At 39.9% G+C, this 26690-nt stretch overlaps 4 protein-coding genes across 7 annotated transcripts; 2 read left to right on the forward strand and 2 right to left on the reverse strand.

The window, feature by feature from the left end:
• Positions 1–41: 41 nt before the first annotated feature.
• On the reverse strand, positions 42–4480 carry ube2t (ubiquitin-conjugating enzyme E2T (putative)). Its single transcript, XM_026153434.1, has 7 exons — positions 4319–4480; positions 3939–4048; positions 3151–3220; positions 2945–3050; positions 2709–2807; positions 1886–1969; positions 42–319 (listed from the first exon to the last, which is right to left on the reverse strand). The coding sequence occupies exons 2-7, from the start codon at positions 4045–4047 to the stop codon at positions 203–205; spliced, it is 585 nt and encodes a 194-aa protein (XP_026009219.1). The 5' UTR covers position 4048; positions 4319–4480; the 3' UTR covers positions 42–202.
• Positions 4481–5633: 1153 nt separating this feature from the next.
• On the reverse strand, positions 5634–8319 carry LOC113012955 (uncharacterized methyltransferase YdaC). Of its 2 annotated transcripts, none has more exons than XM_026153428.1 (4): positions 8223–8319; positions 7556–7812; positions 6346–6526; positions 5634–6238 (listed from the first exon to the last, which is right to left on the reverse strand). In XM_026153428.1, exons 1-4 carry the CDS (start codon positions 8302–8304, stop codon positions 6042–6044), a joined length of 717 nt encoding a protein of 238 aa, XP_026009213.1. In that variant the 5' UTR covers positions 8305–8319; the 3' UTR covers positions 5634–6041. The 2 variants fall into 2 exon arrangements, with proteins under 2 accessions (XP_026009213.1, XP_026009214.1); XM_026153429.1 differs by having other exon boundaries at positions 8219–8281.
• A 47-nt stretch (positions 8320–8366) lies between these two features.
• etv7 (ETS variant transcription factor 7) lies at positions 8367–13798 on the forward strand. 3 transcript variants are annotated; one of them, XM_026153403.1, is made up of 10 exons: positions 8367–8425; positions 8829–8885; positions 9093–9231; positions 9359–9523; positions 9601–9777; positions 10916–11044; positions 11140–11283; positions 12464–12606; positions 12752–12852; positions 12950–13798. In XM_026153403.1, exons 2-10 carry the CDS (start codon positions 8853–8855, stop codon positions 13137–13139), a joined length of 1221 nt encoding a protein of 406 aa, XP_026009188.1. In that variant the 5' UTR covers positions 8367–8425; positions 8829–8852; the 3' UTR covers positions 13140–13798. The 3 variants fall into 3 exon arrangements, with proteins under 3 accessions (XP_026009188.1, XP_026009189.1, XP_026009187.1); XM_026153404.1 differs by lacking the exon at positions 8367–8425 and adding an exon at positions 8602–8752; XM_026153402.1 differs by lacking the exon at positions 8367–8425 and having other exon boundaries at positions 8689–8885; positions 10940–11044.
• Positions 13799–16905: 3107 nt separating this feature from the next.
• pnpla1 (patatin-like phospholipase domain containing 1) lies at positions 16906–23190 on the forward strand. The gene is made up of 9 exons (XM_026153398.1): positions 16906–17197; positions 17283–17515; positions 17614–17679; positions 17771–17980; positions 18189–18249; positions 18409–18603; positions 18809–18926; positions 20135–20257; positions 20402–23190. Exons 1-9 carry the CDS (start codon positions 16990–16992, stop codon positions 20565–20567), a joined length of 1380 nt encoding a protein of 459 aa, XP_026009183.1. The 5' UTR covers positions 16906–16989; the 3' UTR covers positions 20568–23190.
• Positions 23191–26690: the final 3500 nt, after the last annotated feature.

Below are 26690 nucleotides of genomic sequence, written 5' to 3' on the forward strand. Positions count from 1 at the left end.
AGACACCTCCAAACTACACAAGAAGTCCAGGCACTCTGAAATACATTAATAAAATGAAACTTTAATATCACAACACAAGCACGCACATTATACATACAGCCATCCACATACATTTAAAAACAGGAAGACAAGTCTTACATCTGTGTATAAAATTAATACCACAGTTCTAACAAGGTGTCAGTTTTCTCAGGTGAGGTGGAAACTACACACAGGTTCTCTTTGCTGGATCTTCTGCTTCCTGCTGCACACTGTGCGCTTCTCTTTTTCGGGTTGATGCTTTCTGATCAGGAGTATTTTCTTTGTTGCCATCCACAACACCCTGGGGAGAAAAAATGCATTAAAAAACAAAACACCCTACTCCTCCTAAACCAGAAAATCATCGAGTCAGTTAAACTGCTGGGGTAAGTAGCAGAGGGGGTTGTTAATGAAATTATATACAGGTGCACTACAGGTGAAAATGTAGCGCACCCTCATGACATGTTGTCTCAGTTTTTTCCACCATTTTTCCATTTGGCTGGGGTCAGTGTCACTACTGCTAGCATGAGTAATATTTGGATCCCACCAGAGGTTGGCCAGCTCGTGTTCCTTTAGTTTTTCTGAGCAGTGCAGATGTACATGATGCACTCCATTAGTAATCAGAATCAGAAAGGGTTTTATTGCCAAATGTTGAGCGGGTTTACAACATTAGGAAATTGCTGCGGTGCTTCAGTGCAAACATACTGTTATAAATTACGCTTAAATAGACATGAAAATAAAAATGAGAATAAGAATTAAAAGTGCTAAGTAGATAGATATATATATACATGATATATACATGAGTGCAGGTGGTGATCAGTGCCAAACATGGAATGATGCAGTGAACACAGCGTAGGGTCATGTGTTAGTGGTGGGAACAGTCATACGGTTATTGTTCATGTGTCCAACAGCAGAGGGGAAGAAACTGTTCTTATGGCGAGATTACACTATAGTTACAGTAGGGAAAACAGTGGCTGGACACTGTAGCATGATCAAAATTGTTGCAACCATGTGCAATGACCTTGCAGTCTCATTGCCTCCAATTTGAACGCTTCGAAGAAGCAGTCTCTGAAGCAACGTTTTGCCGCCATCCTCAAAGCCCTAAAAAAGGGATGAAACTGATCCCCTTCCATTTTGCAGCTGAATGAGGGCAAGCTGGTAATAACACGCAAAATGTTTGTCATGATTAAGTAGTAAGATTAGTAGCAAAATTCCACATCTCTTGCCACCTGTTTCCATAAATTCAGAAGTTCCTCCACAAAGTGACATGATTGCTGCAGGACAGCAATCTAACTGCAAAGTGCCATACGTGCTTGACAACTTTGCTTTTATACAGTAACAATTGCCAGCTCAGTTGCTCTGACTGACTAACTAACTTAAATCAGCTGTCACATGCTAGCAATCTCTCTGTGTTTATAGATTAGAGAGCAAATATTTGCAAAACCTTGCCAATCTTTCTGGGAGTGATTACAGTCAATCTGAATTGTTTGGACAAGTTGCTTTCCTCTAGGCAATCTGTGCAGTCACCTTACAATTGAGGTTTGTCCAGAGGTCGAGTATGCAACACCCTCAACCCCCAATCACAGAATGCAAAAAAAAAAATCAGTGCAATTACAAGGAGGTTATTTTCACTTTAATGCGACTGCAAATAAACAAGTTCTATTTACTCGGCCTATAATGTTCTATTGCAGGAGCACAGCACAACCATGTGGGTCAAATAAAACAGTGCACACAACTAATACATTAACATTGTTGTGGAGCAAGTGACAGGAATCATGTGACTAAGAATAGAGCAGCAGTCAGAGTGTAATTACATTAAATGATTAATAATTATAATTATATTATATTATATAAGTCCTTAGTAACTCACAGAATTCTTCTGGACGGCATGTTCTTGTGTCCACTTCCTGGCCTTCTCCATAAACAGGTGTTTGTTGTATTTGAATTCCGATGACTAAATTACGGGAAAAATAGATAAAAGTATAAAGTTGGATTATCGAATCATTCACTGTGCTACAGCTGAACACAGCTGCTCTCTAACCCAACAGGTTTTAGCTTAAAGGGGTTTTTGACTTGCATCTAAACAAGTCATTTTGGCATTTACCACACTCCCGGACTTGTCTTTAATTACTTAGCACAGCGGTCTCCAACCTTTTTTGCGCCACGGACCGGTTTATGCCCGACAATATTTTCACGGACCGGCCTTTAAGGTGTCGTGGATAAATACAACAAAAGAAAACTAGTATTGGTACCGAAAAAAATAAGATTTATTCATAACACACGTGAAAAGACCCAGGAAAACCGAGTTAATGATAAAAACGATAACAAAATAACGCTGAACACCGATAAAAACCAAACATTTCACACCTGAGCCTCTACTCTCACGGCCCGGCACCAAACGACTCACGGACCGGTACCGGTCCGAGGCCCGGGGGTTGGGGACCGCTGACTTAGGATACCTTTTATTTCCAGGGATGAATTTGAATCAATTAAAAACGGAACTATGTATTTTAGTCAAGACAATGTCTTTAAAACTGTTTTTTTTTTTTTTTTTTTTTTAAATAAAGAGCTACTGTTACATGACAATATAGGTAACTCACAATTTTCTAAAAATAAAATAAACCACCACAGACAGACTGTGCATGATAGATAGCTGGACGTACAGGATGGACAACACACTATGTGTGACTCACTATATCAGCCATCAGGGGGTCGTCTGGATTTGGCTCCGCCATGAGTAGCTGTATGGAAGTGAGGACTGTGGAGATGTTTAGAGATGGCTTCCAGGCACCCTGAAAAAAAAAAAAAAGAAATAAATATAAAGACAACACTACATCTGAAATGTATAAAATGCAACATATATCCTTGTGTCCACCATGTAATGGTGTTGAAATAAAGAGTTTATTATGTACTGGAAATCTCTTATAACCTTTGGTGGCAGTTTAAGAGCATCATGGCAGATCCGTCCTGAATTGTCAATGTTTGGATGGTAGATTGGAGTCAAGAATCGTATTTTGGGAGGCTCAAACGGGTACCTAAGAGAAAAAAAAAGCATGTCAGTCCTGCTAGAGTGGAGTGAGAACATGTAACTAGTAGAGAGAAACCCATCGACGTTAAAGCTCAAAGAAGAAGTACCTCTCTGGAATCTTGACCTCCAAGGAGAAGACTCCACCATCATAAGGAGTTCCTGATCCACCCAGTATCTCTGGAACATAACAGGGGTTAAAGATATGGTCATGTATTTGATATATTTTAATGACAGGATCCACTGCAAAAATGGATGTCAGAGTGATCTTAATCAGGTGAAATATTCGGAGTATATAGTATAGGTAAATGTATCTTGGCAATTTGTTAGGTACACCTGTTCAACTGTCTGACAATCAGCTAATCACGAGGCATCAACTCAGTGCATTATGGCATATAGACATGATCATTGCAACCTGCTGAAGTTCAAACTGAGCATCAGAATCGGAAGGAAAGCCGATTTAAGTGACTTTGCTAGTAACGTGATTTTCTTAGTGCCAGATATGGTGGTGAGACTCTTTCAGGACCTGCTGATCTACTGAGATTTTCCACATAAGCATCTCTAGAATGCACAGAGAAATGTCCAAAATGAAAAATGTTCAGTGAGCAGCAGATCTGGGTCAAAATACCCCACTGATTTCAGAGGTCAGAGGAAAATGGCTACGCTGGTTTGAGCTGATAGGAAGGAAACAATCCAAAAGAGCCTCGATGAACGCATAACGCATCAAATTTAGAAGCAGACGGGCCGCAGGAGCAGAGACCACACTGGGCACCGCCGCAGTTAAAAATTACGATAGTTGTGAAGGCAACACAGAGGTCCAACCTGGTACTAGCAACGCACATAAGAAAGTGTCTGGCAAGTATAGCTTTAGTCGTTTAAGTGACACAGTAGTACATACGTGCCCGGAGGTCGTCTATCTGATCTTCGGTCTGCCAGCATGTTATCCCAGGGGGGGGCTCGGTGCTTAGCATTTGAAGTTCACGTTTCAAACGAGAAGCCCTCTGCATTCTGAAAAACAGGCAGCTGGCTAATTAGCGTTACACTTAAAGTTCGTGGGTCAGTCTCCACACACGCTTGTAATAATTTAATCCTAAACGTAGAACATTTACTGTCAAATTGCTCAATGAGACAGTGGTTTGTTTGTGATGTTAGCTGCCTTCTTGTGATGCTGAGCTAACGCCTTTGCTTACTAATGTGAAGGCCGAGAAATAAACACCTTCTTAGTGCAAAAAGTCTAATAACAACTTGTCAGGTGGAGAGCACCTCTCGTTTACTTACTTTTTATCAGCTGTGCACTTGATAATCACTGTCTATCTTAATCGAAATGTCAGTTTCACAGCTCTCGGCGAAGCAGCGTCATCGACTCTGTTTTGGATTTCCCTCTCCTTACGTATGCACCGCCCGCGCGCCGCTCTTCTTCTTCTTCTTCTGTTGGATTTATTCAGATGAATTACCGCCACCGTGTGGTCCCGAGTGTGAGCTACCAGGAGGCTACTTCTGCGCACAAATAACACAGCATCATTTTTATTTTTAATTTAACAGTGTTACAGTGATCATCCTGCAATCCAGTAGCCTCTCTGCTTGCCGCTCGAAACACTGGGCAACTAACCATTCATGTGTATGTGTGAAATATGATTCTTAGAGGATACTAAAATCACTTTTCATTTATAGCCTTACAAAAAGGAACAAGAAGCGTCTCCTGGTGACTCTCTGGTCTCTAGTCGGTATTTACTTATAAGGTAATATTTGTGTATTTTCAATATATGAATTTAGTTTTCTTTGTTCTTTTCAAATGTAATTTAAGAGGTTTCAAATAAGGGTGGCATGACAAATGTATACTTTGGTTACACAAATATTGTCTAGGAGTAGGTAATGGATAATAGGTACTGACTTGTAAAAAAAAAAGGGTTTAAAAGACCTGAGCATGTGATCTAATATTGCACTACAATTTACACTACCGTATATCTAACTAACAAAGCAGTTCATCATCTTTTTCTTGACAACACTTTCTTTAAAGATATAGGCATTTTGGGTAAACTTGAATGAAAAGAAGACACAGGTGAAATGTAAAAGCGAGATCAGAGGTCAAATATGAAATTATATTTGGAAGCAAACTATAATGTGATACTGACCCCATATAACAGTATCATTTCCCAAATGTTGCCAGTGCAAAAGTGCAGTAGACTTTATTTTTTATTAAAGTTTGACCTTATTTAATCTCGAAGAAGAAGACAGAGGCCCAAAGTAACGCGATATTTATAATCCCCATGTATAATTAAATGCCTGTATGTCTATGTGACAGTACGAAACATAACTGTAATAAGTAACTTGATATCACATTATCACTTGGACCTTCAGATCCATCTGTTGACCCTGAAGGACAGAGGTCAGTTATGATATGACATTTTAAAATCTTTTAAGATGCTTTTTGTGGACTTTACATCCATCAATTATTAAGTTGATGGATGTAAAGTAATTATTAATGGATTGTTAACACGTCCCCACTTTGCAAAGTTTGATCAGAATTCATTCAAAAGCTTTTGAGCTTTTGAGTTTAAGGACAAAATGACACACACCCCAACGCTACCAAATATATCATTTCTTGGTGGAGCTGACACCATGAGTTTTGTTTTATTTTGACAGCAGAAGCACTATAAGACTTTGGTATCATCTTGTGTGTTTTATTCTTTCTAATTCTTTTATTCCTGTTTTCCATTTATTGCATGATTACACATTCATACAGTTGGGTTTCCTCCATAGAGTTCTTCATTATGTTTTATTTCCACTTTTCACAGTAATGCTGTTTTGAAGCTTTAAAATCACCATACTGTATACTGGTACTGATGTAAGAACATTGCACGTAGGGAATGACAGAAAATGATATAAAACTTCTCATCTGTATATGTTTATCATTATGATAAGTTCAAGTTTATCCATCTTCAAAAGGAAGACCATTAATGACTGATGTAATCACACTAAACTTCATAATTGCATAAGTATCTTATTTGAAGGCAGTGGCAAAGATAGCCTGAAAAGTAATGTTTCTGTCCTGCTTGTCCTCCATTCTGACATCAGTGAAGCCGGAGTCTCTCAGAGCTGCCATGTAGGCCTCTGGGCGCCAGTTTTCCCCTGGCATCACCCCCTTCGCTGCTATCGTAGCCACACGAGAAAGCCTCAGAGTTGTGACCATCAGGGCTCCTGGGTGGGTTAAAAAGATGGGGAAATTCAATTTGAGAATCATTATTTAAAGACAAGTTTTGGAACTAAATCTGTAAATAAAGTTTGCCTGACTGTCATGGCATTACCTGGCTTCATCACCCGGTGTATTTCTGCGGCTCCTTTTCTAAGATCAGGCCAGAAGTAGTAGCAGTTACAGTGAAAGACTCTGTCCACAGTGCTGTCTCTGAGAGGCATTGCTGCTACGTCACAGTGGTGGAGCGTCACTTTTTTACTCGCTATAAGTTCCATCATTTGTTTCTTTGCCATCTGTCAGACACAGAAGAATTACAATATTGTCCCTGATTAGCAGCTATGCTTTTCTTAGGTCTTAGCTGCCTGCTCAGCAGTGCTTGATTTTTATTTATTTATTTAATATACAACAAAGGTATGCAGAAGAACGCACAACACATCAAACCTTAAAGAAGCTGGGCCAGACCACACCAGGTGCGATCAGTTCAGAACAGGACATTGTTCACTAGTAGACGCTAATTTGCATGGGCTTGACAGAAGATTGGAAAACTCTGCATGGTCTGATGGTTCATGATTTCTGCTGTGGCATTTAGGTTCAGAATCCTTGGTTTTAACGTAAAACTCATTGTTGCAGCCACGGGCAGCACAAAGGTGACCCCTTAAACTGATTTTAGTCTCATTATGAGTTATTGGTTCTGTTAATAATTAGCTGGCATAAACTCACAGCATCAGTGGAGACATCAGCACATTAGTGATGTCACATTCTCCACTGACACAAGATGGCGCTAAACGTGTTTTAAAAACTTTAAGCTCTTATTTCTTAAATCCAGCTACACAGACAGTGTTACATCTATGTTAGTTTTGGGGAGATTTTAAATTAGATTTTAAACATCAAGTGTTTCATTCTGACTTTAAATGGCCTCCACATCATCTCAATTTAAGAGGATACCTCTGAGATATGGTGGTATCACTTCATGGGTGTCCAGCAGCCAAATCTGCAGCAACAATGTGATTTTTCCCTCATGTCAATATGGACCAAAATCAAAGAAATGTTTTCAGCACCTTGTTGAATCTATGACACAGATAACTCAGGCAGCTCTGAAGCCGGTGAAGTAACGAAATAAGTGGCCAGTGTGCGTATTTTCTCCGAAATAGTGCATTTTCTTTTTAAAGGCTTGCAATGTGTCTGCTTTAGCAAGGCTGAAGAGGCCACAACAAAGCTGTGTGCTTTTACTCTTTTTCAAAGACACTCTTCGTAACAGTAACAACCCACATGTATTAAATAAACTTGAATTTGACTTGTTTATTCCACTCTTTCTACCTCACCTGGTGCATGTACTCTGAGTAATCCACCCCTATAAGGTGGCCTGTGGGGCCCGTGAGCAGTTTGGCTGCAGACTGTAGACCCAGACCGGGGCCATGGCCCAGCTCCAGCACAGTGTCCCCAGGTTGGATGGCACACAGCTGCACAGCACTCTCCTCCAGGACCTGATTGTAAGCTGTGAGCCACTTGCTCACCAACCACCCTGCAAGTGATCGCGTGGGACGGCCCAGCTGTTTCCCCAGTGGTTCAGCCCACATGACTGAAAAAAACATGAAATATTTGGCTAAAACTTTCTGCTTTCAGGTTCAGCGGTGTTCAACGTGAGGACACGGTGTATAACATGTTATACATGGTTCGCCCTCACAGTGTGGCTGGACTTTGCTTATCATTATTTGTTGCGCAGTTAATGTTTAATCCGCTGATTTGTTTCAAAGCCAAGTAGAAGTTTATTAACATTGTTATTACTGAATAACCAATTAAAGTTGAGCACTTGATTGAAACTTGTAGATTTACAGACTCAGAGTATCGGGCCATCATTTTTCTCCGTTCAGGAGAATCCAAACAGCTGACACGGTGCCCTCACGCAGCACGCAGTTCACACGGGTACAGGACAACATGGCTGCCCCTCTGACTCTCGGTGCCAGTTGCCCGGATAAAGCGCTTACCTACTTTCGTTTACAGTCAGCGCTCGTCGGCTCTCAGCCACGCCGCAGTTTAGTCTTCCTGGTAGTGGGAGGAGCTTGTGCTTCATCGGCGCACGCGCTGCTCCGTTCCGGGGTGTCCTACACCTCTTAAGTATCTCTGGCACTTCTTATCATCGACCACTTCCTGTAGTTTTCTTGTATTTTCTGGCCACACGGGTTACCGCTCATGTATGTATTGCGTAATAGCGAAAGAGAAAGAAAGAGAAATAAAAACTATTCAAAAAATAAAACAAAAATAGGTGTCACCCTCCCTCCACCCGCATTTCATTTATGAACGAGAGCGTCTGCTGCAGCGCTTCTGTAAATATACTACTGCGTGTCTAAACAAGTGCAGTCAAAGGTTTTGGAAATGTCCTCTGTCGTTGCTTCCTCCAATCATCCTATTTTGCACACACCCCCCTGCAGGGATTATATTTCTTTCGTTTTCATTTCCCGGAAGGGTTGATTGTGAAAATAGTGGCGTTTAAAAAAATCTTCGAGTGTGTTCGTTTAAAAGTGAGTTTTGTTTGAGACGTGACCCGAAGTTTGTTTTCATTCTGCTCATGAGGAAGTCCCTCTATTTTCTGTGCAGTCGAGCAGATTAAAGGACGTCTCCATGGAGAGCGTTTCCCCGTCACCTTTGATCAAGGTAAGTTAGTCTTTCAGGGGCAAATCTTTCAAAGCCTGTGGTCTAAAACCACAAACCTGGAATCCGACTCAGTTTTTGTTTGAGCTTTCGTGCCTTAGTCGTTGGACGGTGACCAGCAGCTGTTGTTTATGCTCTCTGTCGCTCAGCATTGCTGCTCCAAAACTGCTGAGTACTGTGACTATAGCCATTTGTATCGATGTTTTGTAGCAAGAAAACAGTCCTCCATCGATTGTACGTGAAAAGCAAGTCAACATTTATCCCACTGTGCATCACTCCCCACCTACCCAAGATCCTTTGGTTAGTCCTCCCACTCAAGAAGACTTGTGGCATCTGCCTGGAAGGCTGAGTGAGTTAAATTATCCTCTCTGTTCTACTTATCTGTTAATATTAATTGCAGATATGACTGCAGATACACATATGCAGCACCTTCTGCAAGCACATTAGATTTGAAATGATGCATTTATTGTTTCCAGGAATTAACCCGTCCCTGTGGGATAAAGATGATGTTTCCCTGTGGCTCCACTGGGCTCAAAAGGAGTACTCGCTGCGCCGGCCGGAGAAGGGCCGATTTGAGATGAACGGCAGAGCCTTGTGTCTCCTCACTAAGGAGGACTTCAGACGCCGCTGCCCCAGCTCAGGTGGACATGAGTTAGTAGATCGAAGTCACCTGTTTCCGTGGCTGCATTTTCATATGAAATCCCTCATTTTTCTGCAGGTGATGTTCTGTATGAGATCCTTCAGTGTGTGAAGCAGCAGAGGAGGAGTGTGGTATGTGACCCGCCTAACACAACTCCTCCCGTGGCAGCTGGACACCTTCAGGGTCCAGTCAGCTGCCAGGTAATCGCTCACACAGTCCAAGAGCCACAGTCTCCCAAAGTCAGTGGCACCCCGGGTGAGTAAAATTAAGGAGTACATTTATAAATATATATACTGCTATACTACAGTTCAGTGTAAAGGCAGACAGATGTATTTGTACACAAGTTGTAGACTCAGAGTGCTTTACATGGGGCAAAAAAGAAAATGCATTAGATCAGCAATAGAATGTAAAAAAAGAAAAAATAGAGTAAAATTTAAAGAAATGACAAGAAACGTAGCAGTGTGTTGTGTACAGTAATTCAACAAAGACACACAGGGAGAGAGAAATGTTTTTGTTTAGATTTGAATGTGGCCATGATTGGACACACTGAACATTACCTGTTGGTCTGTGTACAGAATAATAGATAAAAGCACCTTTGGTTTGGTTCTCATCAGAGGCTCTGCCTCTTGTAAAGTTTTAGGAGGATCTCTAGTCTTCAGGAACATTTGTATCCACATAAGAACTCGTTTATTCTGGTTGGATCGTGGGTGTGAATACTTCCTGATCTACCACATGTGCAAACATATCACGTGGGAATCCTTTCTCTTTCCCACTTTTGTTTTACTCTACATGTGAGGACATCCATTGACTTCTTATCCCCCAAATTTAAAGACTGACGCTAATCAATGTTTGCTCACCCCTAACTGAAATGTTTTCCTTTGCTCTGTGCTTTTTCTTCACATGTGAGGAATAGTGATTCGCTGGCAAAGATGAAATAAACCCTCATTATTTTGTGATTGGGTACTTTGATTGACTTCTCTGCAAAAACGGATTTTATTTGCTCACCTAATTACATGATGCGTTAAGCAGTTATCAGATAATTTATAATGATGAAGAAATGGAAATGCTGAAGTACTAGAACCATAAATGGTGTATGCGTACACTACACAAAGACACACACCCACAAACGTTTGTCAAGCAAAACAACTGTATAATCTTTCCCAGAAAAAGAATGTGTTGGCCAATGGTCTTCAGTTTCCTGGAAAAAGGATCCTTTAACTCTCAAGTTCAGAAGAATGACTTTGTTCTGCGCTCTGTCTGCTAGAAGTAAAACAGTCTCTGTGTTAAACATTAGCTTGTGCTAAGCCTGATATTATAAAATGTTCATGTGGCTGTAAAGTCACTTTTACTTTCACTTTAGCGTTTCACATTTCCTCATATTTCTGACTCACAGTTTTACCCGCTTTCACCACCACAGTGTTGGCTGCTGTCGGGGCCACTGTAAGCAGCCAGCCAAAATCAGTGTCAGCCCTTACAGATCGCCCCATCTGCTACACCTTGTCTGCACCACTCACACAAAAGAGTGAGTATGACAAATGGCCATAGCAGAAGTAAATTGTCCTGCAATTCCTACTGTTTCAGAGGCTTCATTTCTTTGTTGCCGTCTGTGTCTCTCAGACGGATCAGCGGGTACCTCAACATTGCACCACAATCAGGATGAGTGTAATCCCCAAACGAAGAACATCACCCCGGAGCCTCTGAACCTCTCCAGTCGACATAAGCCAAGGAGTCCGCTGCACAAGGCAAACGGTCGCATCCCAGGTATTGTTACAATAATTTGTTGACTATTGTGCTCTTCATGTATTTAATCACAGAAAACACACAGAATTGTTAAAACCGTGTCTCTTTAAAAAGTGAAGAAAAAAAATCTCATATATCATAAACAGCATTTTATATACAATCAGCAAATGCACCAATAACATGAACACACTCAGTTTCCTAGAAACTATTTTAAGTCCAACACGTTGGATTTGTTTGTGAGGTAAAGAGCAAAACAGACACAACATCCTGAAGCAATAACCCAAAAGTGGACCTGCGCTTTAAATATTCAATTGTTAGCTATTTTATTCTTTTGTTATGTCTAAATGACGGCTCAAAATGATATGTTAATGTCAGGCTTACAGGTACACTTGTGGTGAGAAGTTTCCTCGTCATGAGCGCGAATGTCGTGGCAATTTGAGGCTTTTAATGATTTTCTTTGAACTGTTCTTTGTCCGGGTGGAATGATTGTACAACATACATCTTTAATGACTTTCTCTGATCCACACAGGGAGAAAAGTATACATACATTCACTTAAATCTCTTAATAAGTGGTGATGAAAGTCCTGCAGTGTTGTTTAACTACAATTGGTCGTTTCTCTTTACCAAAATAATAAAAAAGAAAGAACACAGATAGAACTTCAGAAGGTCTCTTGAAATTTCTAAACAACTCCAGATTCCAATATTATCAGCAAGTGTGTGTAAGTACAAGTTATTCGAACAGTGCGACTACTCTCAAAACCAGGAAACCAACCAATTTACATGAATTTGACCATTTCTGCCAAGATGAATGGTAAGTGGCTTGTTGATGGCTACTAAATGCATCTTGCTGTGGGACATTCAACTATATGTTAGTGAGCCTGTGTATATATACTGTTGACCCTGTGTGGATTAGAGAGAACCTAAAATAAATAGTTCTTGTTTTCTAAAGTCGTTAAAGATGTCTGCTGTACAAGAACAGGTCGAATAAATCATTAAAAGATGTAAATGACCGTGGCATTCATCCACATGATTAGTGCATGTACACTTGTGACTACGCCATTTTTATACGTGTTTATTGGAACGTGGCACTGAGAGTGAAAATATACTAAATGGTACTGAATTGAACTTTAAATACGTATATTTGTGACAGTAGTGTAAGTTCTGCCAACACGTGTGTTATTACTCTTCTAATCATGGCCAGAGTGCAGGCTGCTGTGGGACTATGTGTATCAGTTGCTTTGTGATGACCGTTACCAAGAATACATTCGATGGGAAGATCCGGACAGCTTGGTTTTCAGGGTGGTGGACCCCAATGGATTGGCACGGCTCTGGGGAAACCACAAGGTGAGTTCCCAGTTCTCTGTGCTTCATCCATCAGGAAAAACGGCTACACAGGTGGAGAATAAAACAAAACAGAAAAAAGCAGGGAACATTGGGGAAAAGTGAATAATGTAGTGCATGACTAATGATGCATGATCTCTTTTTACAGAACCGAGAAAATATGACGTATGAGAAAATGTCTCGGGCTTTACGGCATTACTACAAACTGAACATTATCAAAAAAGAAAGAGGACAAAAACTCCTTTTCAGGTCTCGTCTCTGCTCCTTTCTTTGTCATCCGCTTTCTATTTTCCTCTTAAATAACATTCAAACTCATCCTTCCTGCCTGTTCGTCGCCTCCATTCAGGTTTCTGAAACTCCCTCAAGATATCAAGAAACAGCAGGTCGAGGCTTCCGGCGCCCTGGAGCACACTCCACCTCACGATGGCGACTTCCCGGACTCCAGTCCTACACAAGAGTTCTCTGAAGACCATTTTGAGGTTTCCCCTGATCGGACATCTCCACAGCCTCCCCCGACTGGTGCACCAGTGAGATAGAATAAAACCGTGGATCATGTGTAGCAGCACGGCTCTTACCGAATAAAATAGGAGGTTGTAATATATTTATCTCGTGGTTTGAGCTTTCAGGGGAGGAAAAAATGCATGTACAGTCTGAAAAAACACAGTTGTGTTGTTTACTGTGAGATTATTATTTTTTTTTCTCTGAATCAATGTGTGTATAACTGTGATCTGGGTAAACACTAATATTAAGAGTGAGGAAAACTGTGAAATTAATCACAGAATTATCCAGCCAGCAAAACTTAAAATTATCTGCTTCGTTCAATATAATCACATAACAGGGTTATTTTCATAAACTTTACAGGTCTTGCAGCTATGGGTTGGAAATGACTACAGTCCAATACGAGTTTAATAACATAAGAGAGGATAAATAACTGTTTTTGTTTTGAATGCTGGTTAATATTCAAGATTGTTTCCACCACTAGAAAAAAATTGCCATCAATAAGTCAAAATGTCAGGTTATTATCTCCCATTTTTGGTAGGGTATCTGAAAGTTTCAGCTTACGTAGTAATACCTTGAAATCTTCAGCGTAGCTCAGATTGGGATTTTTACAAATTGTTATTTTTTTCAGTGGTGGAAAGCAGCTTTTTCTATCCGTAGGTTAAGTATTTGGTGTTTCATTGTGTGTGTGTGTGTGTGTGTGAAAAGTTTGCATTGAACTTGCTTTGGAAAAATAAATATTTTAATGTATACTTTATTGTCCCTGAGGGGAAATTTCTCTCTGCATTTAACCCATTCACTCAGTGAAGCAGTGGGCAGCCACTGGACACCCAGGGAGCAGTGTGCAGGGACGGTACCTTGCTCAGGGGCACCTCAGGGCAGCCGTTCAGTGGATTTGAACCCCCGACCTTCCGATCATGGGGCAACCACTCTACCTACTGAGCTATCCCAATTATATATGTTGGTAAAACATTTCATATAAATGTTTTTCTGAGATGAAAATGATAAAGTTAACTTCTTATGACAAGCCAAACGTCAGGACAAAAATAGATCGTTGCTAAACAATTGCAATATTCACTCATGACAGTTGAATGGTCTGAATTTTGCCAGCAGGGGGTGCTGTTGTAAATTTAATAGGATTTACAATTCAATGATTCAAATACTCGTATTTCCTACAGTGGTTCAGCTTTTGAATATTTTTAGTTTTAAGGAAAAGACAAAAAGTCACCACATGTTATAAGACAGGCCTTAAACAAGACTGGCTGAGCCATGGCTGATTTACTCGTCATCTGCGGATGCTCGTCTTTTACTACACCCATCTTTGACAATGCAGTTTTTACAGTATGGGCCTAAAAACATTTTGACCTATTAGGTATAATAACTCTGTTCAGCTGGAGCTGTAGAATTCGTAAAATAGAGGCTTGTGTAGAGTGTTTCACAGGCTTACATATCCATCTCCACTTTGTCAGTTTGATGTTAATTAAACAGATCAGACAGATGGCAGCACAGACGTAGACTGTAAACTGACATTTCAGCTTTTTATGTCCCCACCTGAAAGCAAATCAGTTCGATAATTTACTTATTCAACATGTCGATTTGATCCAAATAGTATAAAAGCCGCATCTGTTACATTGAGATTAAGTTCATTTGAAACTGTCTAGGTAGCTGGCATGGTTTGAGCAAAATACCAGAGCAGCTTACATTACATCAATGTCTCCTCTAATATCCAACACTGCAAAAATAAGTCAGCTTTGCTTAAAAAATGCATGTAAAGTACCAAGTAAAGTAAAGTTAAGAAAGTTAGAAAAGCTAGTTTATTATTGGTGTATAATGCTTAATGAGGTACACAACAGACATACACCAAATTAACCCCTTAAGCCCCAACGCCTCCTGATACGAGGGCAAAAGGCAGGAGATCAGTTAGGCTTGGAGCTTAAGAGGTTAATTTAATTTTAAGAAAGTCAAGAGTCGCCTACTTGCAGACAATAGTAACATTATCTGTCAGGAGTCAGACATCTCATGTGACTCCTGTGTCCAACAGGCAACACTGCATGACGTAAAGATCAGGCGGAAGTCAGTAATTGCTACAGGAGCCTGGGTGATGCTAAATCACTGTTTCCAACTTTAGAAACCTCACCACATTAACAACACGACTGAAGTAAAGGTCACAACTCAACAAAACAGTCCCATTAGCCTCCAGTGCAGAACCTTCTACAGGGAGTGCAGAATTATTAGGCAAGTTGTATTTTTGAGGAATAATGTTATTATTGAACAACAACCATGTTCTCAATGAACCCAAAAAACTCATTAATATCAAAGCTGAATGTTTTTGGAAGTAGTTTTTAGTTTGTTTTTAGTTTTAGCTATTTTAGGGGGATATCTGTGTGTGCAGGTGACTATTACTGTGCATAATTATTAGGCAACTTAACAAAAACAAATATATACCCATTTCAATTATTTATTTTTACCAGTGAAACCAATATAACATCTCCACATTCACAAATATACATTTCTGACATTCAAAAACAAATCAGCGACCAATATAGCCACCTTTCTTTGCAAGGACACTCAAAAGCCTGCCATCCATGGATTCTGTCAGTGTTTTGATCTGTTCACCATCAACATTGCGTGCAGCAGCAACCACAGCCTCCCAGACACTGTTCAGAGAGGTGTACTGTTTTCCCTCCTTGTAAATCTCACCTCCACCTTGCTGGCGTCGGACTGGAGCTCTCTGCCCTTTACCAATCCAGCCACGGGCCCATCCATCTGGCCCATCAAGACTCACTCTCATTTCATCAGTCCATAAAACCTTAGAAAAACCAGTCTTGAGATATTTCTTGGCCCAGTCTTGACGTTTCAGCTTGTGTGTCTTGTTCAGTGGTGCTCGTCTTTCAGCCTTTCTTACCTTGGCCATGTCTCTGAGTATTGCACACCTTGTGCTTTTGGGCACTCCAGTGATGTTGCAGCTCTGAAATATGGCCAAACTGGTGGCAAGTGGCATCTTGGCAGCTGCACGCTTGACTTTTCTCAGTTCACGGGCAGTTATTTTGCGCCTTGGTTTTTCCACACGCTTCTTGCGACCCTGTTGACTATTTTGAATGAAACGCTTGATTGTTCGATGATCACGCTTCAGAAGCTTTGCAATTTTGAGACTGCTGCATCCCTCTGCAAGATATCTCACTATTTTTGACTTTTCTGAGCCGGTCAAGTCCTTCTTTTGACCCATTTTGCCAAAGGAAAGGACGTTGCCTAATAATTATGCACACCTGATATAGGGTGTTGATGTCATTAGACCACACCCCTTCTCATTACAGAGATGCACATCACCTAATGCTTAATTGGTAGTAGGCTTTCGAGCCTATACAGCTTGGAGTAAGACAACATGCATGAAGAGGATGATGTGGACAAAATACTCATTTGCCTAATAATTCTGCACTCCCTGTATACTCTGAAATATCAGTCAAGTAATTATAAATTAAATATTGACTATCACTCTTATATATGATACTGATGAACAGAAGATCGCAGAAGCGTTTTATTGGCAACAGCTGGGAGTTGATCAGTTTATGTGCACTCAGTAAAACTTTCCACCTTCTCTCATCTTGTTTAAAGTGTTTTTATTCAAATAGTATATATGCGAAAGTATTTTGGTTTATGCATTGCAACTATGGAGCTACACATCCTCCCAACATTAGAAATCCTTGTTTTACCCCTGTTCACATGAGCGTGACCAACATGCTATGTCTAATTGCAATGAATTTAAAAACACTGACTGTGAAACCCTCTCCCAAGATCTGAGTGGATAGTTCATCTAAGTTCGCCTTAGCTTGTTCTCCATTTTAAAAAAAAGCTTTTCTCCATTTACAATATTTAAACAGATCATTGAAAATGACCCCCGGAGTTTCCAGTTATCAGTACACTGAAGGTCCTCAGTCCATCTCCTTTTCTGGATCAGGGTTCCTGGCCACCTACCAGTTAGGCGTCGCCCAGTGCTTCCTACATTATGCACCCTGGATACTTCACTCCGCACCTAGCATCCTTGGCTCATCTGCTGGTTCTCTGGTAGCAGCTGCTGTGGTTTGTGAAATGAATCTAAGTAAGTGACTCTTTCTTATGTTCTGCAATGACTTCTGTTGGATGTATTCATTACACATTTATTCCCCCAATCCTCTAATTCACAGTTACCATTCGGGATGAGATGATTCATTTTGCCAAGGAAGTGAAGTCTTTTACCCTTGGACCACTGAACCCCTCAATCAAGCTTTTTCACTGGCTGGAATGTATTTTAAACAAGCATCTTCCGCCTAATGCGCACCAACTGGCCAACGGTCGCCTTGCTGTTACCATGACCCGTCTGACGGATGGCGAGCAAATTCTCATGTCTGATTTTGACTCCAAAGAAGATGTAGTACAGGTACGCTTGCTCTGCTGTTTTGGAGCTCAGAAATAAGAAAAGTAAAAAACAAACCTTAATAACTATGTTGACTAAAAACTGTTGTGTGCTGTGTTCAGGCACTGCTTTGTAGCTGTTTTTTGCCTGGTTACTGTGGTTTTGTACCTCCATCATTCAAAGGAGTAGTGAGTATTTGGTGGCCTCAAAACTTCCCTCCACGCACCTTGTGAGCCCTGTTTTCAAAATAAAAATCCCAAATGTTAATCTCTGCTGCAGTTCTATTTGGATGGTGGCTTAAGTGGCATTCAGCCTATAGCGCCTGGATCCTCCAGTCGCACACTGACCGTGTGCCCATTTTCTGGAGAGAGTGACATCTGCCCTGGCGACGCACCATGTTGGCTGGACATTGTAACGCATGGTGTCACTTTAAAGGGCAATTTGGACAACAGCTTCAGGTTCATCAATGCCATTTACCCAACTTTGGAGGTCAGACCCAAACTATATGTGGCCATATCCTATACTGCCTGTATCCCCATCTCTATCCTCAATCTATTATTGTGTAATAGTTTGTGTTTAACATTTTTAGAAATATAGCAAAGGAAATTAAACATTATGCTACAAAACATTACATTATTTTTGATCTTTCATTTCATTGTGTCACATTTAATTATGTTTATTCATTTTTCCTCTCCAGAATATGGAGGAAGCCTTTCACAGTGGCTACAAAGATGCTGTTCATTTCCTTCAGAGTAATGGTGAGTCAGGTGCTAGTTACAAAGAAAGAAAGAAAGAAAGAAAGAAAGAAAGAAAGAAACAAAGAAACAAACAAACAAACAAACAGTTTTTCTTCGCTAAACTTAATCTACCTAACTTTCTCTTTAATTCCTTTCTCTCATGTTCAAAACTGTCCCAAGGGCCACTTAGTGTTAATCAGAATATCACATGGCTTCATCTGGAAACCATGAAAGATGAAGAGGAGAAGAAGAAGCTGGAAAACGGGACGACCGAGCTGACATCTTTTATAGACAACGGAACCATTCAGATGAGCGACTCGACCACACAGGAAGCTGCACAGTATCCTCCTCTCCATTTTGATACTGTGAAAAACGGCATGTTTTGAACACACTCACAGGCACAAATATTACTAATAGGGAAATAGCAATTTCATAGCAATGTAAATGAAATCTGACGTTGGTCAGTTTGTCAATGTGATGTCAACAGAACGATGAATGATTCAGTAGAAACTCAACCAGAACATTCATATTGTTCCACTTTGCCTTTGCAAAGCTATCTTTGTTCATGTCTGCGTTTCAGTGTTGCTGAGCAACGTGATGACTTATCTGAACATGTTTGGACTCCCTGCAAGAATCCTATCCTACCTGCTCCTGCCCCTCATGCTGTCTTATTACGCTGTGCTGCAGAACAGGGACAGGTAATGAACACGCTGAACACAGACAGGCCAGCAGAAACTTTGTGTGCTCCGAAGCTCTGAAACTCTCTTTGTTTTTGTTTGATAAACAAAGAAGAAAGAAAACAGCTCGATCGTTTCACTAATGACCATAAATTTCTGAGATGATGTGATCATCATGAGGTTGCTGGATAATTCCAGGAAACGGCTGCTAATAGATGGTGATGGAGTTCTGTAATTCCTACTTTTGTGCAGAGACATAATGTGGTAATGTCTCTTATACCTTTTAGAATTACTGATAGCAGTGCTTTCCATTGTTTATCATTATGCAACACTACATTAGCTGCAACCTGCAGCTTTTTACTTAGCTTCTTAATTTTTGTTTTTAGAATGACTGATCTCGCTCAACGTTCTGCAAGAAAATAAAGAAGTCCCAGATTGTCAGACTATTGCCTTAAACAGAGGCAGCATCTCTGCAACACATCCTAATCATCCCAATACAGCACGATGACCAGCAGCTACACCTCAGACTGTACAGACTGAAGTTAGCATGTTAAAAAGTTCATGACAGTACAGTTAGAGAAGATTGACCAAGGAGGAGTTTTTTTCTAATAGTTGAGAAGGCCTCTTCTCTCTAAAAAGAAGATTGCAGCATGCCTTAAGTTTACAAAGCTGCATCTGGAACAATGTACTGTGGAGAGCCAAGATCAACGTGAGGATGTTGGATTTAATGCCCTGCGCCATATTTAGAGAAAACCAAACAGAGCATGTCGACACAAACACCCCATACAAACTGGTTCTGCCAGAACTTTACTTCCCACTGTCTCCAGTGTAGAGCGCCTTGAGACAATTATTGGTGTTTTTTGGCACATATATATATAGATCAACTTTAATTGAATTGAAGAAATCTTGTAAAGAAAATGGGCCTAAATCCCAACACAGTGATGTGAAAGACTGATTAGTCATACACAAAAAGCTCTTGCTGTTAAAGGTGTGCTTAGTTTTCTTCGTTTTTTGCTAAACCAATAATTACACATTGTAACGTGTCATGTTTTATTGTTCATCTGAGGCTGTATTTATCTCATTTTAAATTCTGGTGAGGACCAGACGATATTTCCTAATATGTAAAACAATTAAAGACAGCGTATTTTCTTTTTCACATTACTGTACTTGTAGTTTGTTATTTACTTTTTATGCAGATGCAATCACTGTGACCTCTCTATTTCCACCAGGCTGGAGTTGCTGTTCAAGCAGATGCCTGAGCTTCTTCTGTTGACTTGGCACACCATGAGAGTTTTCACCTTTTTCTTTTTCGAAGGAGCTGTCTCTACCATCAAGAAGAATATAAATGAAAAGTAAGATGGCATCTCGTATCTTAAATTATTACACTGTTTATTGCGTATAGGATTTATATAGAATTATTTTACTTGAAATCTTAACCGTTTTCAATCTCAAGTATTTCAGCCAAACTCAACTGAACTTGAATATCTCTGTTTTAGCATCATGCCGGTCGCCCGGGCGCTGTGGCAGAAAGACCAGGCGCAGTCTGAGGCATCACAAGGCCGGAGGCAGCCATCGCCTTTCAACGAGTTTTCTTCACGTTCAGAGAATGCCAGTGAAAAATCATCTCCGGTTTACAAGAAACCAAAACAACAGTCTTTGTGAAATACTGCTGTAAACAAGTGAAGTGCAGATTTCCATTTAACATGTTCTAAAGTGTTGAAGAGTTTGCAGGCTTGTAATTTACGAGTACAGTATCTGTATCTATGTTTTCATACTTGTGAAATTGTGTTGCTGAGGCAGTGGAGTGCAGACCTTCACAGTTGGCATAGTTTTGTCATTATTGGTTCTTTAACACTCAACGTTGTGCTGGATGTAGAATCCTTTACAGAATTTATGAAGAAGTTATGAAACCAAACAAAACCTGAAGGTGTTTGACCTGAAGATGGTAGGATGTAAAAGGCCACTGAAAGGTGGTAATCAACCCTTCAGAATTACTTTCATTTCCTTGGAGAACATTGTAACTACAATCTGTAAAATGCACTATAGTTAAGCTCTTCTAGAAAAAAGTCAACATGTCTTAGTCTTCAAAGAAACTAATGAAATGTTTTATAGTTTAATGTCATTTTTAAGCACAAAATGTGACAGCAAGTGGTCTGTCTGAAAATGCCGTCCTGTTTATCTACAGTAAGTGCTCTTTCAGAGTTGAAAAATCAGAACATCACTGACAAAAACACTCATGGTTAAGAATTTAGCTGCAGGGTGACGGTCAGTCCTGTGATGAGCTGTTACACAATAGGGCTCTTTCATCGTTACCTCACTATCATTTTACAGCGATTCGGTGGTGAACCGCTGTTGCCTACGGCATGTCTTCATTTCATTTGCAGACGTAGCTTAATAACGATCAAGGAATTCTGGGAAAGGGCACAAATACTAATGTGTGACAAGGCAAGTTTGATGTCAAAGGAGCAGAAACCTACTTTCTAAGGCTTATTTGCCTTGTATCAAGTCTTTGTGTTGCTTTTCTAAAATTTAGCTGTTAATAGCTCCTGTCTTCCAGTCTATGCTTGATGCTTTTGGTTTCATTTGACCGGCCTGTTGTTATAAATTAGGCTAAATTGAGTTGTAGCCTTAGGACCTTCTTCATATTGTGCAAACTTTTGCTACCTGGCTGACAAACATGCCCCCGTATGGAGATGTACTGTTAAAAAGAACTTGGCTAGATAATGAATTTAAGGCTGCAACGTCAGAAAGAGATATAGCAAAAGCAAATAATTCTGTCAGTCCACAAGAGTGGGCAAGATATCGCGAGTTAAGAAATCAAGTAACTAAACTGAATATGTGCAAGAAGAAAGAATATTGTCAACTGAAGCTCAAGGAGGCCGATAAGGACGGAAAGAAGGTGTGGGAAGTTTTAAATATAATGGGTAGAGATCTTGCTCCGGTGGTGTCTCACATCTACACGGGTGGAACGTTTATGAGTAAAGCTAAGGCCAATAATGTTTTTAATTACTACAGCAATAAAATAACAAATTTAAAATCTAATATGAGCCGAGGCGATCCCAGTTTATCACTTATACAGGATGTTATCGTGAATAATAAGCAAAGCCAATTTAAGTTTGAGGCAGTGAGTGTTGAGATGGTAGAGCGCTTATTGATATCACTTCCTGACGATACATCCTCTGATAACACAGACAGCAAACTGCTCAAAGTTGCAGCCAAGTTTGTGTCCCTATGTCACATATGTAATAGATCTTTGGCATGCAGCTCATTTCCATTGCAGTGGAAAGAATCGAAAATAATTCCCATCCCTAAAAACAAGAACGACGTTTTTAATGGTGTCAATAGCAGACCGATTACTGGTCTAAGTAAAATTATGAAAATCAGTTACTCACTCAGTTTCAACATGCCTACAAACCTGGTCACTCCACCAGCTCAGCTCAGATAACTGGTATAAACATCTAGATGATGGGAACCTGGTCGGGTTGGCATTCGTGGACTTTAGTGCTGCATTTGATTTGATAAATCATGATCTCTTAATAGATAAACTAAAATGTTATGGATTTTCACCAGCTGCTTTGTGCTGGATGGAAAGTTATTTGTCTGAAAGAAGGCAACAGGTTTATTATGATGGTTATTTCTCTGAGGGCTGTGAAATGAACTGTGCTCTACCCCAAGGCAGCTGCCTCGGTCCACTTCTCTGCTCAGTCTTTACGAATGATCTGCCGTACGTCCTGGATAAATCTCATCTTGTAATGTATGCTGATGATTCCACCATGTTTTACTCTGAATTGACCAGTGCAACAAGATTTACTGAACATATTTGACTGAATAAGTAAAAACAACATGATTTTAAATGTATCCAAATCCATGTTAATAGGAAGTAGAGGACGCTTAGTCAGCAGCTCACAGCTAAATCTTTCCATAGCTGGATCGGTATTAGAACAGGTCACCCAGACTAAATTACTTGGTGTTACCATAAACCACCACCTTTCATGGTCTCAGCACATCAACTCTGTTATAAGGAAAATGGGACAGGGCATAGCTATAGCTAGGAAATGCTCCTTTTGTATTACTTCTGTTATGAAAGATGTCATTAATGCACTAGTGTTATCTCATCTAGAGTGCTGCTCAGTCATTTGGTCAGCAGCTAATAAGACAGATCTGAACTTCAGTTAGTCCAGAACAAGGCGGCCAGATTAGTGTTAAGGTGTTCATACAATACAAATATCGATAAAATGCACAATAAACTTCCTTGGCTTTCTGTAACAGCCAAATTATACAATGACTTACTTGTATTTTTAAAGAAAGCAATACTGGTAAACACACCATATTTGTTTTCTGCTCAGTTGCAGCATCCAGATGAAATGCATAATCATAGTACATTTGGTAACTCCTCCGGTTAAAAGCAACTTTTTGTTATATTCAGAGCATCTTTTCAGTGGAATAAGTTGCCTTATGCAATTAGAGAACTGGCTTCTATTCATAATTTTAAAAATGACTTAAAAGCCTATTTAGGCAGCTTTTAAATTATTGTAAATATTGTAAGAGGGTAAGGTCATTTGTAATGGAAATGTGTGTATTTTGTCATAGTGTTTTTCCTGGGGGTTTGGGCCCCAGGAAGACTAATGGGGTTCCTTTTAAATAAGCAAACAAATAAACAGAGATGACAGAAAAACACATCAATGGTATCTAGACAGGCTTAAATCAGGGGTGTGGCTTTATTAACGAAAGTACACCGCTTTCTCGGGTGACCATCTAATCCACTTTCACACTCCTGTCTGAATGGAAACATGTGTCGACACAGAGAGGAACAGATGATTTTGATCTCTCAGCTCCATGTCCTTTTTCATACAGATGGCCTGCTACCTGCAGACAGATCCTCTTATATAATAAATGTGGATGGATGATACAGATAACACACACATCTGGTGCTGTTCCGCATCAGCCGCTGATCCAGCCAGTCAACTGGCAGTAAGCTGGCTTTGCGAAGAAAGAAAGATGCCCTTGCTGGTTTTTCAGTTTTTGAGAGTATGTGGCAGACTTGTCATATAAAGACAACATGGGATAAAGGCTGGAAATGCACAAGTTCTTTTTTTGTGTACTTTTAACTTTAGATTAAAAAAAAACTTGTGCCAAACTAGGTCATAACATAACGCAGAATGAGATTCATCCTCTGTCAGGATGTAAAAAATGTAACAGCATTCTCAAAAAAATGAAATGAATGTGTGCATTTTCCATCGGGCCCTGAATTATGTATTGTTGTTTTTGTTTTTTGTTTTAACTGGGCCCTTACTCGTCAAACCCTCTGCTCAAAAGCAATAAAAAATTAGGACTGACATCAGTAAAACTGAGTTCACATTGCTCACTGTCTCTTTAACGACGATATCTCTAAAAGTACATTCAGTAATCTGCAACTGAGTGAGTATACCGTAGAGTGATTGCTATGTGAGTTGAGGAATAATTGATTCTAGGTTGTTTTTTTGCTTCTTTATGAAATTTCTGTCACTGATAAAATGCTGCAGAGACACATCTGGAGGTTGACTTGTTTTTTAATGATAGTCTTAATGCTTTTTTGTTGCTTGAGATGATGAAAATGGGTTTTGACAAATACTGCCTTAAAGGTATAGATGATCTCCATCTGGTTCTCCGTGCTATTAAAGCACACACGCATAAACACAACGTCAAACCAAGAGAAACACATCAGATATGTGTCTCAGTAAAAATATGTATCTTGTGTTTGTGTGAGAGTTTATGCTCGTTTATCTTTGCCCAGTGTCACTGAAAACACTTCTACAAATCAAAGTGAACCAAAATCTTTCCTCAAGTAAATACAAAAAGGCATTTTTAAAATTTATGATTTCATTTATTAACCTCCTAGGACCTGGCATCCACATATGTGGACATCACATTTTGGGTTATTTAGACCAAAATACTCAATTTTGCTCTACAAGGGCCTGATATCCACTGACGAGGACATTATACTGCTGCTGTTCTATCAAAATTTTAAACGAATATCATCATATGTGGCTCTGATTTTTCTTAGAAACAAAAATAAGGTGAAAAAACCCTGGTAATTCTTTGTTTTAACATTCATCAGGTCCCAATCAGCCCAAATATCAAAGAGAAATAAAAAATGCTGCTGTGGAAGAGTTCGGGTCTTAGGAGGTTAAGGAAAGAAGCTCTCCGTGTGTCTACCTGGCCCCATGTGAAAAAGTAGTTGCCCCCTAACGGTAATAACTGGTTGTGCCACCCTTGCCAGCAAGAACTGCAATCCAGTGTTTGCAGTAACTTGCAATAAGTCTTTCCTATCGCTTTTAGTCTACTCTTCTTTGAAGGATTGTTTTAATTCATCCACACAGGAGGATTTTCAAAGTTTAAACTCAGGCTAAAGCATCTAAACTGTTGCTTTGAGTCAATCGGAGATAGATTTTCTGCTGTGTTTCAGATCATCGTCCTGCTGCAAAACCCAAGTGTGCTTGAGCTGCTTAGGGTACGAGCATTATCAGCATCTACATAACTCTTGGAAATTGTTTGAATTACACTTTCATCATTAAAAATTATATAATTTATGTGTAGTTAATATAAAAATGTGGCTGTAACTGACTACTTCGTCTTACACAGTGAACATGTTTCATTGTGTAGCGGGCAGGAAATAGAACACAAGCGCAGGACTCATACGAGGGGAGGGATGAACTCAAAACGGCAGCTTTACTGCTGAAAAAAAAAACAGATTGGTACTGAACTAAACACAAGGAGCTATAAACAAGAAACTCAAATCAAAAACCAGAGACATGAGGGAGCTACACTGGGAACACAGGGAACTGGAGCACGGAGGAAACGCACAGCGTGAGGGAACGATGCGACAATGAATGGAGGTGAGCACAGACAATAAATGCACAACGAGACCCTAACCCTAACCCCCTCCGACAGCCAAACCCATCTGTTCTCTGATTGGATTGTTACATTTGTGATTGACATGACATTGACCAATCAGATGAAAGGAAGAAAAATAGGGTCAAAATTCGTACTTGTAACTTGCAGGGTTTTTTTTGGCTAAGTGCACACACAAATCTTTTTACACATACAAATCCCGATTTACAAGTACAAAATATTTATGACCACATTTTGAGCCCATATGGATCTTCCTTTGCCTTGAAGATGGGTCATCTGGGGGATATTGTTTCTCCCAAACCTTCAGCAGCCCTTGTGATCACACTAACACACACTAGACTACACTACACACTAACAGATTGTTCAGTTTCTAAGCTTTTCTTCTGCTTCCTCTACATCTTCTGAATTTAGAGCCTGGATGATTAGACTGAAGAAAAGTCTTATTTTTGCTTATGAACATCACTATGTCATTTCCTGGTAAAGCAGAAAAGTAGTTTCCTGTTTGCCCTGTCTGACCCTGAGAACTTAAACTTTATCTAATTATCCAGGTTTTTCCTGGTGACTATTGCATGTGTGTAGTGCCTCCAGTTTAGGGATTTTTGGCCTCGATGACTAAATGTAGATCTGTGTAATTTCAACAATCAAATGCTTTGATTTATTTATTTTATTATTATTATTTGCCTGTCATATCTGGCACTGTAGCAATCAGAAGTATTGTCCTAAGGCCAAGCAAAATGCCCAACAGCATGGCTTTTGCTATACTGGTCCACTTGATTGTCATCGTTTATTTGATCTTTATTATCATTATATTTTTATTTTAAGTCAATACAATCAGAAGAGACAGGACCAGAGGACGGGAAAGAGAAAGAAGAAGGAAAGAGACGTTTGTAAGAG

The sequence above is a fragment of the Astatotilapia calliptera genome, chromosome 20, assembly GCF_900246225.1.
Source record: "Astatotilapia calliptera chromosome 20, fAstCal1.2, whole genome shotgun sequence".
Taxonomy (NCBI): Eukaryota; Metazoa; Chordata; class Actinopteri; order Cichliformes; family Cichlidae; genus Astatotilapia; species Astatotilapia calliptera.